General features: G+C 33.5%; 1 protein-coding gene across 2 annotated transcripts; it reads left to right on the top strand.

The window, feature by feature from the left end:
• Positions 1–3,950: 3,950 nt before the first annotated feature.
• LOC133328010 (uncharacterized) lies at positions 3,951–15,713 on the top strand. 2 transcript variants are annotated; one of them, XM_061536558.1, is made up of 4 exons: positions 3,951–4,524; positions 7,179–10,122; positions 10,188–10,341; positions 15,635–15,713. In XM_061536558.1, exons 1-4 carry the CDS (start codon positions 3,982–3,984, stop codon positions 15,702–15,704), a joined length of 3,711 nt encoding a protein of 1,236 aa, XP_061392542.1. In that variant the 5' UTR covers positions 3,951–3,981; the 3' UTR covers positions 15,705–15,713. The 2 variants fall into 2 exon arrangements, with proteins under 2 accessions (XP_061392542.1, XP_061392544.1); XM_061536560.1 differs by lacking the exon at positions 15,635–15,713 and adding an exon at positions 12,257–12,395.
• The last annotated feature ends 1,710 nt before the right edge of the window (positions 15,714–17,423 follow it).

Below are 17,423 nucleotides of genomic sequence, written 5' to 3'. Positions count from 1 at the left end.
TAAGCCATTCTCCATATACGTACGTTGCGTTATAACACACAATACTGAATAAAAATAAAATAAAATAAATGAGAGTATGAAACTCTGACGGGCACACATTGTCAGTGAATAGAGCCAGCTTGCCAGCCAGCCAACTATCCATATATGAAAATCACCCATAGCTTCATTTATCTTATTGCGGTGACTAACAACAAGTTTGAAAAATATATATAAAAAAATGGTATTATGATTCAGTTATCTGGTTTGAGAATAGAAATGTGATGCCATTTTTCAGTTGTTGTCGTCGTTTCTTGTTGACCATATCACTTGTTTCGGTGTTGAATTATTTTTTTATTATTATTTTATACGTTGCATTCGTTTGAAGTTTATTTGTTATTTGTGAAATAATAATGTTTGGCAAATTGAAAGGTATACAAAGATTTAGTGTAAACCCAAATTTACGTAATACCAGAAAAAAATCAATGCATTTGTACATTGTGGCGCAAAATATTAGAAATAAATAAAAAAGTGTTATGTGACAACTTTGGTAGGGATATTTTGCAAGTTCTGTTAACAGTTTCTATTTGCAATATTGAAATGTTTGCGAATTTTTGGATTGCGTTCATGATTAAACCAAGTGTCTGATGTATGACACCCGACCCTTTTTTCGTTGGATTTACTTACCTAAAATTTTATTGTACTGGTTGGATAATTCAATTTTATTAAATTCAAATGTGATGATGGATCCTATGGAACTTAGTATAATTGTCGTAAAAATTATGGTCTTCATAGATAGTCAAAAGTTTCTCTTATAAACGCTTAAATATGTGTGAGGTGAGTCCTGTAAAGAGAGTAAAAAATTCCGATCGAAAAGTGTACATTCCATCGAAAAAAGGACCCAGAATATATCGAATAGAATATAACCATTATAACACTATACCGAACAATTAACATCCGTTGGTAATTTTTTCATCAAAAATAAACACCTTATGTCATATTTAAATATAGAATTACACATATTTCTCATACATTTTTACCATTGTTTCTATTTTGGTTTGGTAAAAATTAACAAGAAACAATTTGTTATGTTCCCGATCCGGCCCAATTTTTATACCTTCCGCCACGCGGTGTCCATTCAAAATTCCTTTAATAGTATATTTTTGCATTGTGTTAGTAGGTTGTTCACGTTTCAAAAAATAATGTTCCAAATTTCATACACTCAGGTTTGGAATTTCAACATACCGAAAATTAAACGGGACATTTGTATGGGGGCTATTTTAAAGCATTACCCTATCTAAAATAATTTCCAAAAAGAAGCTTTTTAATCACAGTAATCCGGAAAAATTAGGCTAAACAAGTAAAAACGACGTTGATGAGTTCGGCCGACCGAACTGTGTATACCCTCCCTGGAGAAAACTTGTGTTATGATAGGACCTTGTACATATCGAAAAATACATAAGAATAAGATGATTGAAATTCTTAAATTCTGATAGTGGGGGATATTATAAAACGGAGATCAATATAGTTTTTTTTTTGGTAGTGGGATTTGACAGCTAAATTTGAAAAACATTCTCAAAATACCGGCTTGGGTCAGTATTAATATTTTTAGAGCGGAGATGTGTTACCGTTATGCGAACCCAAAATACCAAATTACAGCCAATTGGATTGAAAAACATGTAAAAAAACCCATATTCAGGGGGACCATATTATCGGGGCTACCCTTTAACGTAGATCAATATTAAACATTTTTAGTACGGAGATGTGCTATACAATGAGAACCCAAAATACAAAATTACAGCTAAGTTGGTTAAGGTATGTGTCCAAAATCCTCAAAATATTGGAGGGCACCGTTATATGGGGGCTACGCCAAAACGTGGACCGATATATCCCGTTTGCAATACCAAACATCCTAGGAATACTAGCAATACCTGTGTAAAATTTCAGACCTCTATCTTAAATATTGCGATCTCTGTCGTGATTTCAACTGACGGGAAGACAGACGGACATAGAAAGTTATTCTGATCAAAAATATATACTTTGTGGGGTCTCCTGTGAATATTTCGAGGTCTTGCAAACGGAATGACAAATTTTATATACACTCCATCTTATGGTGGAGGGTATAAAGAAAGCCAATTTGATCAAGAATATATACTTTATGGGCCTCCGGTGAATATTTCGAGGTGTTGTAAACGGAAGGAGAAATGGTACCCCATAAAGTCGAGTGTATCCATCAATATAGATCAATGTTTCGACATATCTTCCATGGGTACTTATATCTTCCATGGGTAGCTATTGAATATAGGTACCTATTTTGGCCCCATATAAAAGCCCACAACACTTTCCGTATGTCGAAGGTACTAATCGAAGTCCCCTTCTCTAAAATATTTTAAAGACAAGTAACTGGTTAAATGATTAAAATCGATTAGTGTAGTTCCGATTTTTAGTTAAATTCCCTCGGATGTTGGCTTGATTACAAATAACGTAAGATTCTAATCATTCTTACAATATTACTCTGATCGCAAATACTGTACAGTTGAAATTTCTGATAACGAAACCGGTTATAACGACAAAATCTAAAAGTCCAGGAAAAATGTTCTGCTTATCAATTTCGCTGATTCCTACTTTATTTGAACTTAAATTATTATTTTAAATATGTTGGAATTCAATAGAAAATAGTATTTTGGGATAATAACATGATGCCACTTTTGGCATGAAGGGCTTATAACCTCAAACTTCATCATATTACCACGTTCAAAGTTTGAATAAAATGGGATCGGATTCACTTCTCAATCGACTCTCATTTGGCTTCATATGAAATTTAAAATTTTCTAAATGTTGACCTATTTGGGAAAGGTTCCCGAATGAGTCGCCCAATGGACCTATCTTCGTAAATCAATTTTTTTGCATTATATAAATTTATACCTCTTCAAAATGATCATAAGGCCTTAAGACTCGTCCTCTGATATCTATCAGAAGCCAAAATTCAAAATCGATTGGATAATGTGCCCAAAATCATTTTTTGGAGATTTTCAAATTATTAACTCGGTAATGTTGTAACCTCGTTCTTATTTCCTCACTTTACAATGAAGGGTACAACAGTTTCGAATTCACCGACTACACCGTCAAATTTCCACATGCTTCTACGATCCGGCAACGTTACACCTGCCAACTACAAATGTAGCCTACATATTTCGGTAGCCACCAACTGACCACACACAATCATTTGTTCGTCCAATTCATCTACTATTCATCCATTCGTTTGCCTTTCCTATGTGTACATGTATGTGTGTGTGTGTGTGATTTTTGTTTTTGTTTATTTTCACCTAATAACCGTTAACTTTAAGCTGGCTTTAATTATAAATTATTGTTAAATCTTAATTGTATGTTGTATTTTTCTTTCTTTGTTATTGTTTTTCTCTGCATTTATTTGGTATAATTTCTATTGTTTTGTTGTTATTGTTGGCGGCGGCTATGGTTCACTTTGTAAAGTTTTTATTTTTTTCATAAGTTTGCAATATAATAATATCATGTACGGTGAGCGTCAAAAGAAAGTCTCACAACAATTGTTATTTTTTCCTCCTATACTATATTTGAAAATAAAAAAAAACACGGATAAGGAATGATGACCGCCACATATAATGCAAATTCTTATATGGCATAACTAGTGATCAAATTATTTCCGTGTGACTTGTTATTGCCAAATTTTTGGTGATATCAATCAATTTGATATTTCATGATCGGTATGTTTTACAAATATATACTCGAAATTTTTAAACCGACTCCATTTTCAATGATATATCGGTTATAATAACCACTTTCAGTCCGAAAAAAGTTCTGCTCTTTATTTTATATTGCTTATAGCGACCTTTCATTATAGCAAATTTCGATTGCTTTTTTGCTACGCTCACTGTATGTTCATAATCTACATTTATTATTTTATATTACCCCCACACAAGTAACATGTTTTTTAACTTATTTGTTCGTCTTGTTTTGTTTACAGGAATGTTTGCTGGTAAAAGCGCCAGTGGCCGCAATAAAGACACAAAAACAACAAATTGTGGCACTGAAGTTGATAACAAAAATGATGAAGACGAGGAAAAGTGTAGTACGGATTCAACACGACAACAGCAAACAGCGGCTGCTGGTAAAGACGAGTCGTCGACACGCGTCTCACAAAACGATCAAGACGATAATGATGAGTCAATATCATCGTCGAATGGCGGTACTACTATGACAACGTCAGCTAGACAATCGTTGGCTTTTACAATTGACAATTTCAACGATAAGGAATGTGATGCTGCCGTTCAGGCAGCCAAATACAAAAGTATGATGGAACGTTTTCAAAATCGTCATCGTCGGGGTGCCTCCATGTCCAAATTGGAGAATGATGAGTCAGGTGGCAAAGCTCAGACACCTACACGCCTAACAAGTTCACAGTCGTCGACACCGTTAACAACAAACACCAGATCGTCGGCGCGCAGCTCGATGACAAGTGAAGAAAATAATGCAAATTCATTGGATTCGGACGCATCGGCAACACAAAAGGTAAATATTTGCAAATTAATGTGTGTGTGTGTTTATTTAAAATTTATTTATATTTTTCAATTGAATTCTTTTAAAAGGTGTGTAAAAAAAACAGAAAACGAAAACAAGTTGATGATTAATAATGTTATTGAGGAGGCTAAACATTTGAATGCTTATCTTTTAATTATGTGGTTATGCTAAACAGGAACAAAGAGGATTGGTAAAACAAAAAAAAATGTTTTCAAAATGTTGTCTGTTATGGTGTCAAGTGGTAATTAAATGCTTTTATCTGAAAACTGGATTCGACAGGTTAATGGAAAGAATAACACCCATGGCGAATTTCAAATCTAGAATAGAAACTTTCTATTATTTATAGATGTGGCTTCTTCTTTTAATGAAGTCATCTTTTTTAAGTTTTGCAATTTCTAGATTCAAATTCATAGTTGTTATCAACAACTTATTTATCTGTGAACAGTTGTACCTTCATTAAAAAACAGTAAGCAATGGATCGGTCAGTGGTAAGATATACGTCTCCGGAGTGTAATTTAAATGACAATCATTGGAAGAATATTAAGACCTATATGCAATTTTGAGAACTACAGCAGGGTGATTTTACAATACAAGGCTACATACACCAATTACAATATTTTGTCGAGGTAGCCACTGAATAAGTTCTACAACCTAGAAAACACGTTCGTAGACTTCCACCGGCCTTTATAAAATATATGCAAGATCTAGAGAGATTCATGACTACACCGTGTCAAATTATCACCAACCATCTCAACTTTTATAAGTCACGAATTGTTTCCTGTTGATCCCTCTCACCTATATTTATTTCGGTTCAGCCACTACTGTGCTGTGCTACATAATTCTTGTTACTTTACTCCGAGACCTTTCGGTCAATTTCGGTCAACAGGATCTATGTTGGAAAAATTATTACGATTTTTTATTGTGTATTACGCTACAATTTGTTGTCTACTCCATTTCATCGTATCAGTCTACCCTTCATCAGCATGAAATCTGTATTGATTTTATTTTACTGGAGCGAATATTGAGTAACCAGTTATTATACAACTATCATCCGCTAATATGGGTTCTTCTGGAACATATATCTGATCACAATAATTTGTATACTTAATTTTTATAATTAGATGGAAATTTGATATACACAACCGCACCGGGGACACGGATTTTAAATTTATCAAAGGCCAAATTGTCAGAGTTATTGTTGATGAAGTCTTCAAAGCTTCGCGAAGGTTAGGTTATGCTAGGTTTGTGGATGTGCGGTCACTAATTGTGAGTGCAAAACTTGGCACCTTCTGGTCCATTGTGATCATCCAAGAAGTAGTTCATCTGGAGAGTTCTATTGGGAAGAAAGGGGATAGAGAAGACAGAAGCTAATAAAGAAGTAAAAAAGAAAGTAGGTCTCTCTCTCATGGTTTCATTTAATGGCCCTGATATAGCAGTCAGTCCCGTCATTACTCTAATTTAAGTTTTGCTCAGGTAAAACAGTCTTTGGCTGATAGAATCTGCCATATAGATCTTGCACATTGCACCTAGGTTCGTTGTGCCAAAATTCATTGGTTCTTCCGTCAAAGAACGTCTTAATATTCCGGAAAAGGTGACTGATGGGTGGTTTGATTGTGTCAGTGATTGCTAGATCTGTAGATTGAGATCCTCGTCTAGCTAATTCGTCTGCTTTTCTCATTTCCCACGAAGTCACAATTTCCTGGTACTCAACTCAGCGGATAGCTGTTAGTGTTTCTACTTGAGCATGCCCTCAGACTTGATGATACAGGATTTGATGACTATCCATAGAGATATTCACCGGTTCACCGGTTTTATCAATTCAGCTGGCTTCCAAATCGCGAATATTTCAGCTTCGAAAACACTACAGTTGCTTGTAGGTAAGATCAAGATCTAGCTTTTCACAAGCCCCTGTACCTTATTATATATTGGATCCGTCCGTATAAAAAGCCAGCCATTCAGAGGAGGGTTACTACGGTTCCAGTCGTCGACATATATATCGTCAAATCTGAGGACTTGTGATATATAGTCTTTAGTTTTCCACGTTGGTTCAATGTGATATCTGGCTCGTTCAGGTTGCATATATTGTAGTCGAGTAGTCTCATTATATGTGGACTTTGGATTTATTGAAAACTTCAAATAATAGCAAATTACTGTCCAGCATAAGGAAGGAACAAATGGTTGGCACTCATAATAAAAATTAACCATCAATCCTCTCGAAAGTTATTTTGTTATAACCCAATATATTAATTTTTTTTCACTAAAACCAATATTGAAAGTAGGTTCATATAAATATATGAAAGTAGGTTCATATAAATATCTGATTAAAATTAAAATGGATTACAAATCGAATATTAATATAGCCATTTGGCTTAAAGGCCTAAGTTATAATATCTCATATTCTCATTTAATTGAAATCCATGACGATTTGTAGCTTAACAATATTATTAATCATTCAAAAATAATTCTCTTCTTTTCTCTTATTAAAATTCATAATTAGTCAGATATTGAAATTTTCCATAAATCATAAACTACTTTCTATAAATGTATTATTAATAAAAAAATCATATATAGACCATCAACAAACAAAACTCCAATAAAAGAAATAATTTTCTAATCCATTTCTGATGTGTGTGTCTGTGTTGCAGGTTAAACTGCGTGTGCGTGATCGCAGCACATCGCGTGTACGTGATGCCTCAAAGCGCCACAGCTGGTCGCCACGTTCAAGCACAAATGAAAATAGTCTCCAAACTCCTGCATCAACGGCAAATGCAACAGCAACAGTTACATCAACCAACAATCCAACAGCACTTCCACGAAAAACGACAACAAAAACTGCAAACAAACCGGCCCCAATACAAGTTCCCAAAGGTGCTGCCAATCTTGTAGCTAATCGTACACAATTTACACCAAGATCTACTGCCATGCAATTGGCTCTGAAGCAAATTGATTATATGTGTCCACAACCGCCACTGGCCGATTTCAAGCACTTAAATGCTGATGCCGATGATGTCAGTGAAGCCGGCACGTACACATTGGATGGTGATAATTATACCGAGGAGCAAAAGGATATTATGAATATAGATAAATATGGCCAAAGCATACTTCCAACAACAACAATTAAATGCCGTCCTAAAGAACTTGATGCCATTACACCTACACCAAAACAACGACAAAGCATAGAATCGAAAAGATCCAATAATGTATTGGAGGTTAACTATTATCATGATTCTGAAGGTCCCGAACAAACGACGAAGGCACGCACAAGTACTGCGCCATCGGATCTTATAATGGGATCACATCAATCAGCCGGGGCCTACTTGGAAAAAATCAAATCGAGAGTGTTGCGCAACATGAGTGCCACTAAACAAATTTCGGACACCAAGCAGGAAATTCTAAAACCAAAATTGTCAAATGATGACGATGACAGTGAACATGATACCGGTTGTTTTACAAGTGTAACCACTAGTGGTGTGCTGGCCAAGCAAAGAACCCTTGACGCCCATCCAAAGCTGTCGCGACACAGCGGCTTGTCGACATCGCAAATTGACAGTTCTGAATATGTGAGTAATGAGACCAAGCTGAAAACTTCTGGAACACCACCATCATTTGCCAGTGGTTATACGGATCATCAAAAGGCTGAATACCGTCTTAATGTTTTTACCAACCAAAAGGATGTTTCACAAAAGTTTGCTGCTACTAGAAATCTAATAGAGACGCCACCAGAGACTCCAACAGGTCCCCAACCCAGTTCTAAGTTAAGCGAGGTTGCTGTACTACAGACAGCTCAAACCAAACATGATTGGATACAGGAATGGGCTCGTAATGCAAGAGCGAGAAGTTTGGCAAATGACAGGCACAGTACTGGGGCGAGACAATCCAACAATGATATGTTGATGACCCGATCGTACACCTGTGCCGACACAGGCAACGATTCCCTTACCGATGATAGTCTTTATAGCGCAAATTGTAAACAATTGAATGCGAAATTGAATCGAACATTGGCTGATCGTTATCGTTTATCCGGCGGCAATGGTGATTGTGATTACGCCAGTGATCCGTCGCTGGCAAGTTCTTGCACCAAGCCACCCAAAAGTCCCACAAAGATTCCATCGCCTCTACATACATTGGGTCGGGCCCGCAGCGCCAGTCGCACCAGAGCTTCTTTGCAGAATGTTATGCCACCAGAAGAGGATGATTATTTGCAACAAACAGCTGCTGCCATAAACAATTTGCAGCAGAGTTTGTCGCGCAAGAATTCACTCAAGTCGCCCTCACATTCAGCTTCACCTCGTGCCCATTCGGCACGTTCACATATCATGTATTCCCCTGAAGGTACCGGTGTCGAGTGCAGTCCTCAGCATAGTCTCAATTCACAGCGACAACAACGCCAAGCCACACAGAACTTGATGACGAGCAGTATTAACGAGCAGCAGTTGCAATTGTTGACTAGTGGAGAATATCTGCTGCGTCAGATGCGAATGCGTAAGAACTCCTTTGATGGCAACTTAAACGGTTCGCCTCATCGAAGAGTATTGCAAGCGGGTGTTCCACCACAAGTACAGTCGCCGACTACTCCCACTGCTCCAACTAACGAAGAATCACCATTGAGAAGATCCAGTTCATTCTCGGCTCGTGTGGCAGCCACTCAAAAAGCTGCCGGTCGTCCGAACTTTCAAAACTTGTACACTCCTCCAGCGGCTCGTCATAGTTATGGTCTTAGTCCAGCACCACCACAACAGACCTCCATCCAGCCCGGAAATTCTATCAAGAAGTCGGCTAGTAGCAATAATTTCGGCCAAGCCTACAGTGACTATGATGACAACTTACAGTATTACATAAACGACGAAGATGACCAGGAGGACATGGGTGAGGAATACTATTCAAGTGGTGGCGAAGAGAACGTTGAACAGGAACCAGAGTATTACGAGGACCCCGAACCCGAGAACAGTGTCCCTCTATCGAATACTAGATACAATAAAGCTCTGTTGATGCGAATTGAGCGTAGCAAACAGAAAGTCGCCGGTAAACCCCAATCAGCACCGCCCACAAAGCCGTCAATGTTATTGGCCGGTGGTGGTGTTATGGCATGTCCAAATACTCCCGAATTGCCACGCAGAAATGTTAAGAGTGCAACCACACGATCCAGCATGGCCTCACAACGTCAGTCCATGCCACGAGATACTAGTCTTAGTCGCCTAGCACAACAGGTGCCCAACTCATTGGCTTCAGCCAAGAAACAACTATTACAAACTGCTGCCAATGTATCATCATCCACTGCTAACGCGCCACGTTCCACATCTAGTCAAAGGGCCACGCCACGCTATTTAGATATTTCGAAATACAAACCCGCCCAAAGTAATCAGTTCTTACGTAAAAATGATGCCAAAAGTACTCTTAAGCCACAAACAAATTCGAATGAAATTATGAAACGCAGTCCCAGCAGTTCATCGATGGGTCTTTCACGCGCAGATCCCTCGCGAACCAGCAACCGTTCCGTACGTTCGGCCAGTTCAGCAATGACCAGTAGTGTAACCTCGTTGGGAGGTAGTAATGCCAGAGCTTCATCGGCAGTTAGAAGAGACGCCTCAGGTAAGTGGATATGGATATTAGAGTGGTATGACAATCTAATGTCAAATTCTTCATTGCATTTTCAGTATCTAAACAAAAAGAAGCCGAAATGGCAATGTGGAAACGTAGATCCAAATATGATCCAATGAAAGCTGCTGCCGAAGATCGCCGTAAGAAAGAGGAAGCCAAACGTCTGGCTCAAGCACAACAAATGGGTGTTGTCGGTATGCCAACTGAGAGGTAAGTTCGTTTTTAGTTTTTCATACATTTGTATTTGTTTGTGGATTGGTTTTCATAGTCTCTGTCTATTTAGGAAGTTGAAGCTAGAACCATTTACAGATATTCTACTATTTTTCCAAAGAAACTACTAAATAATGGTTGTGGTTTAACAACTAATTGTAACAAAAAAATGAAAAACAAATAAAAAATGTGAATTGGTTTAATTCTTGTTGATAGCAAGGCTAGTCTAATTTTATACAAGAAAAAAAACACAATATACTTAACATCGATCTAGCAAACAATTTAATTAATTATTTAATTAAGATATCGCGCAGATGCATTTTTCTATAAGGTGATGTCCTGTGATAATCTTTAATACACAATTTTAATGGGTTTTATGGTATTTTTTATTTTTATAATACGGTTATATTTAAAAATTAATATGATGTTTAATATTTAATATATAGGCAATTCTAGAGTCTCAAGGACAATGCAATAATTTATGCATGTTTTAATAATAGGCTACTATAGATTTCACATATCTCATTCAAATTGATTTGGATTATAGTGTATATTATTTATTTTACAATGGTCCTGTCTTGATGTTATTGGGTAGACTTAATTGATTTTAAATATTTGGTATCGGTATCGGATAAGACAGGATACATGTATGCACTAATCAGAATCAATTTTCTCCCATTTGCGTACTTATATGGAGGATTGAACAATTTAAGCTCTCTATTTAGACGTTTATCTCTCCAAAGACTACAAAGTATATCAAAATGTGTTCACTTCAGGACGTGGCGTGGTATTTAAAGAGTTGTCTGATATTTCATTTATTCCAATAGTGTGTTGTAATAACGCTACCTTTTGAATATAAAATTTCTTGAACGATTTCTGACCATGATTTTCTTTCTACAATTCATAAAAAATTACAAATGTAAATGGCATAGTTATTTAATTAAAAATAATGAGATTGGGTCATGTTTTATTAAATCAACAATAAAATATGGTATACCTTAAAGTGCGGTTGGAAAAAAGGTCCGTATTAAACATACATCTTCGTATGTAAATATATACTAGGTAGAAAACGGACTTTATTATTTCCAAATTATGCTATATTGATAATATGGGGGTTTTTCGAAACATACATTTAGTTTTTATAATATTTACATTAGTTGTTCTAAATCCTAAAATATAATATACGAAAAAATAGATACATCATAAATTAGTTTTCGAAATACCATAAAACACAAAAATACTTTAACTATTTATACATTACAATAATATGTTAATTATTTTGTTTTACTTAAATTTTATTATATCACACATTTAGATTAACAATTCTTAAAATTAGACTGCGAGGGAAACGATGATTATTAAGAAAACATGTTATTAATTTTATTTCGTGGTAAATGTTTTATACAATTTTTGGTATTTATATTTTTCTTTATAATTCCTATACTATTACCAAAGCCTTCAAATCCCAACAAATATACTTAGCACCTCTCAATTAAAAAAAAAAAACAATAATAGAGTTTTCATTAATGTTATTATTATTGTGCGCTAGATCGAAGACAGATTAAGTAGATTTGTTTTTCCCATTTATTTTCATTTTGTTTTCGTCTCCTTTTCTGTTTCATAAACAAAAATATTGAAAATGTGATATAACCTTAAAACTGTTTCTTATTTTGATTCTCTTTTTTATTAATATTATTTATATAATTTATTTCTTTTTTCTTCTTTTTTCCTATTTTATTTATTTTTGTTTTGTATTAAAAACAATGAAAAATAATTTACACCAACCTGTATTTTACCAACACCAACGTCACCACGAACACAAACCAACAAATAATACACATTATCTAATTATTTTGTTCCTTTTGAAATATATTATCATTATTGTATTGTTGTTGTCGTTATTACATTTTTATAGACAATCGAGATCTCTTTATCGTCGAGGGCAATTATGACCAGAGGGGTTGCTTGTGACAGATCTCTAAAAAGATCACCTAAGATCTATAACGAAATTAAGCACTATCTTTGAGTAAAATAACTAAAAAACAAAGAGTTGTTTTAGTCGTCGATATTATTTTGTTAACGACTACGATCACGATTTTACCAAAAAAAGAAAAAAAAACATATAGACTTTATACTAACAACGAAATACGAAAACATACATATTCCCACATATTTATATACAGTTGAAATGATGAATTTAAATATAAAAAAACAAAACGAACTCTGCTTATTGAAACGGTGATTGTAACACTAAATATCATACAACATTGAAGTTAATAAAAAATATACTTTTGAACTAAACAATAATCATGGTATACGGTTTAGTGTTTTACTAATTAACCGCTATAATTGAAATATAATATGAAAAATACAAATCATATTTACATATATGCATACATAACTAACGTACACACGTTCTAAAGAGACAAAGTGCAATTATGAAATGTATATAAAATGAAATATATATGATTTGATATAAACGACAACTACTACAACGACGATTACGTATGACGACAGACATTTCAACTTGGCGGCAGACAATATGTCTAAATGCCTCTGCCAAGTTTCCGCATCCTACTATGACAACGTATCGAATATAAAAGTAACTATTAATGCATTTTATTTATTTATTTTTTTTTCTATGTTTTGTTTTTGTTTTGTGATTTTGTTTGATTTCAATTTGAATGTTAATGGCAGTTTGAAAAAAAAACTTCAACAGTTCGATCTTAAAATTTCATTCCATTTTGTTGTTGTTGTATAAATGATAATAAAAACGTCTTGTTGTCGCCGCTTTTATTAATTGCTCATCTAAATCTAAATATCATTCTAATAAAAATAGAAACTTAAACTAAATAATATTTCATCAATTAATAATATCAAAAAATAATTAGTAGATGTTGAAAGTTGCGATATATCATACATTTGTATATATTCGCCTTATTTAGTTACAATTTTAGAGAATACTCTTAATTTTCAATATAAATTGTTAACAAAGAGTTGTTAAATTTGTGTTTATTTTATTGATATATTAATGAGTAATATAGAATAGTTATCGGATAGAATTGAGGATTTAAATTATATCCTTTACATTTTTTATAATCAGTAACAACATAACCTTGAGCCTAAATTGAGGTATATGCTGACCTCAATATAGCCAACCTGAGAAGAGTTTGACTCTTTATATCTTAAAAAATATATCCATGAAAATGCCAACATGCAATTTCATATGTATTGAAAGTACTGTAAATCATTTGAGGGTATAGAAATTAAAAGAGATCTTTGGTCCATTGTGTTCATTCTGTATGAATTTGGATTTGCGGTAAAACACATTCAATCTCTTACTCGAAGAATTATAGACGGCAGAAGTCAACTTGAACTTATTATCCCATTTGGATCAAGATCGCCAGTTTATTGTTTTTATATTTCGATGTACTGGAACCTAACAATTCCCATCGAAATGTCGTATATAATAACCATCTGCAACCTTGACACGTAATATATCTTCTATCTGATTTCTATAGCAATCGACTTTATTTCATTCTTACCTTTTTTATATCTTTCTGTAAGCTTTTCATCTCTCTTTATTTCTACAATTAGGCATATAAAGTCGCGGGTTTAAATTTTGTCAGCAATTCAGGTATCTTTGTTTGGAATGATTATATGATTGTTATCGAAGGTTATATTGTCATTATCGCGATGTCCTTTCTCAGTATATACAACATGCATACGTATCTTATGATCTAACTTCACTGGTCCCTAGCCGATTGGAACCTGATTGACATTTAGAATCGCTTTTAGATCAGCCCCAGAAGTGTTTTGGTTTATCAGGCTTTAAAGTCTCTGCCTTAATTTGGTCATCTCCAAAAAGAGATGTGAAGGGAATACGTCGAGTAGAATATGTTGGGATCTATTCCAGAAAAAAGGGTTAGAAAACCAATTTCATACCTTTATAACAGTCAATGTAACTTGCTACGATCGTTTCTAACTCATCCATCTTCTTCACATAAACGACAATATTCCACTCCATTGGTATACGACTTGGAGATGTGAGAGACCCAATTCTGCAGTTTGAGCTCTTCCTTTCTTAGTGATAAAAATGATGCAAATTTACGCCGTGAAAGCACGCTTTTGAGTGAAAAAAAAATCAATTCGGTCTTAGTGGGGTTGACCATTTGGACAGCATTACCAAAGCACCTTGAATAATATCGGATATTGTTGATGTAGATGTGCCACGGATATTGTTGATGTATATGTGCCACTACTAGCACATTATGGTCATAAGCCAACATCACACAGCCAATTTGTTATGTATAGACATAAGGGCACTCTTTTCCCGATATTCTACGTCCCTTTTGTACATCATGTTGGCTTCAAAAAAATAATTGGAAATTGAACATTGTTATCGGTAATTTTTTTTATCTGAGTAGACTTACAGAATTGTTACAGAATTCGCCATTGTGTCAGATGTACGAAAGAGTTTAGTTAGTACTATTTTCATTAATTTTTGAACTGTGGGTTAATTCTGACAATAGAACATTCGTCTTGATACCATTTCCACATTTAGATAAAAAAATAGATGTGAAAATATTGATATCACGGTTGCCGTCGTGTACAATTGTAGAAAAATTTCCAATTAGAAAATGAATTGATATTCGTTGTTTAATAAACAATTTTGTGCAGAAATTAAAGCATACTTTTAGGCTTCAATTCAAAATAACACATTTAACAACTCTTCTAAAGTAGATTTGACGCGTTATATATATATATTTAAAAACAAGAGTTCGTTTTACAACATCTCACACATAAAGCAACAGCTACATATTAATAACTAGTAACAAACGATTTTGTGCTAAACTTTGGCAAACACTACCAAATTTGTAACACTGCTTATACATATTTAACACGGCTAAACAAAAACCTGGGAAAGGCTTATATAGAACACTACTAACATCATGACATCATTACATATACATAAATGCACATTAATATGGGAAATGATCATTACACATACACATATTTTTAAGAAAATCATACAAAAACATTAACCTTTGACATTAGTGCACCACCACTACTACCACAATTCACTCACAGTATATTTGATACATAACCCAACAATTTGTATATGTGCCTTGTTTATATTCTTTTTAACATATTGAGAATGAATTGATGAAATTAAAAATAAAAACATAGAGCTGCTTATATGCTGCACCATATCTAGCATGATCCAATCATAACTAATGTATATAAAATTTATTTTGTTCTTCTTCTTCCTTTCCTTTACAACAACTTTTAGCGAACGATCCTTAGAACAGCAATGGTCGATTGAAGAATCTGGAGATTTTGATGAAGATGATTGTGTCTAAGCGATGGATATCCAGGACTCATGCGCAGACATCAGCAAATACAACAGAACAAAACAAAAATTCCTGCAATATTTTAATATATATAATGCTTTATATTGGAAATGAAAATGCTAAGAGTAAAACTTTATTTTTTATTTGTATAGAAAATAAGAAGGATAAGAAACAAACATACAACGTGATATAGCTTACCTAAAACAATGAATGGAAATGAGAAGAAAGAAAAAAGAAAACAACGTTTAGATGAAGATGTGGATTTGTATGATTCAATTTTATGCAAACAACTACTTATAGCGTAGCATATATACAAAAACAAATATATTGTTAAATGGAGGAAAGCACATTTGTCCTAAATCTACTGTTACTAACAAAAATAATATTACATTATATTCGATAGGAAGTCGTTTTTTGTATAATTTTAACTTCATCTCTGTATATTTTTATATGAATATTGAATATGTATTTTATTTATATATATAAATCTAGATTACTTACATACATTCGTTTATATAGAACGAATGCCTAACAGAGAACTATTCTCGATTTAGTTAATGAATGATTTCAAATTTTGAATTTGTATTTTTTTGTTGGAAAAAAATAAAAAAAAATGATATGTTTTTCTAATATCATAGCAATGCTGCTTAACAAAAAGAATTTTAGCTTTTTAAATGAAATATTGCTTATATATTTAAAAATAGTTAATGAAAGAGTATCGTATATTTTTAACAAATTTCTATTGTTAAAACATTTATAGAACTGAAATGCGTTACAGCGTATTGTGTATTTTTCTGAAAACAAAAACAAACCAACAAAAACGCCCCAAAATAATGTTGTGAAATCAATTTTAATTTAGATTTATATATTTTTAGTTACTCTCTTCTTTATATATAAATTAATTAATTAAACAATTATCCTTAAATGGTACTAATACTCAAAAATAAAATAATTTAATAATAATTACAAACAAATATCAAGAATTCTTACCACATAAAAACAAACAAACAAATATTGAATGTAAAACTAAACTATATATTCTTGAAGAACGTAATGTGTGACCATGAATTAAGTTCTTACTTATGTATATGGAATTGTGAGAAATATTTTATTTTTCTTACGTTGTGCTGAATATTACCCACCTAGATGGTGTGGGTATAACCAAATTAAAAATGGGATCACTGGAAATGTTTTATTCTTAATTAGAGATTGATAATAGGAAATGAAATAAATTGAATAAATTATATATATGAAAAAAAGTAGAAACATATACTGAATTGAATTGTTTATTTATTCATTCATTTTTTGGTTATTTAATAGATTCTTCAAGCAATAAAAATATGAAAAAATATATTTCCTAACAAAGTAAAAAATTGTTTTTGTATTATCCTAAGATAAGTTAATAATAATAGGGATATCGATACAAATTTTAATTGATACTACTGTTATGCCTTCTTGTGCATTTCCATTTTCTGAACTACACTTAATTAGCTCAAGCGCATCTAGGGTGGGTTAGGCTACGTAAGCCTTGGGTCACGCGTTGAACATTAACCCATTATAACTTCAATATCGCTATAAGTTAACTGTTAGAAATTCAACATTTTTGTTTGAATTTCTTAAGGGATCATAAAATGAATTCTATGTTCGTTATGTCACTAAATGCATTTTTGTAAGTCTGGTTGTCCGAGCTTTTGAATATGGGTTTGTAGTGCGGATTTCCAACATTTT

The sequence above is a fragment of the Musca vetustissima genome, unplaced genomic scaffold (assembly GCF_032173495.1).
Source record: "Musca vetustissima isolate MV318-11 ecotype Yass unplaced genomic scaffold, APGP_CSIRO_Mvet_v1 utg24870, whole genome shotgun sequence".
NCBI lineage: Eukaryota > Metazoa > Arthropoda > Insecta > Diptera > Muscidae > Musca > Musca vetustissima.
The sequence above is the reverse complement of the archived record's forward strand: the minus strand, read 5'-3'. Positions and strand labels throughout refer to the sequence as shown.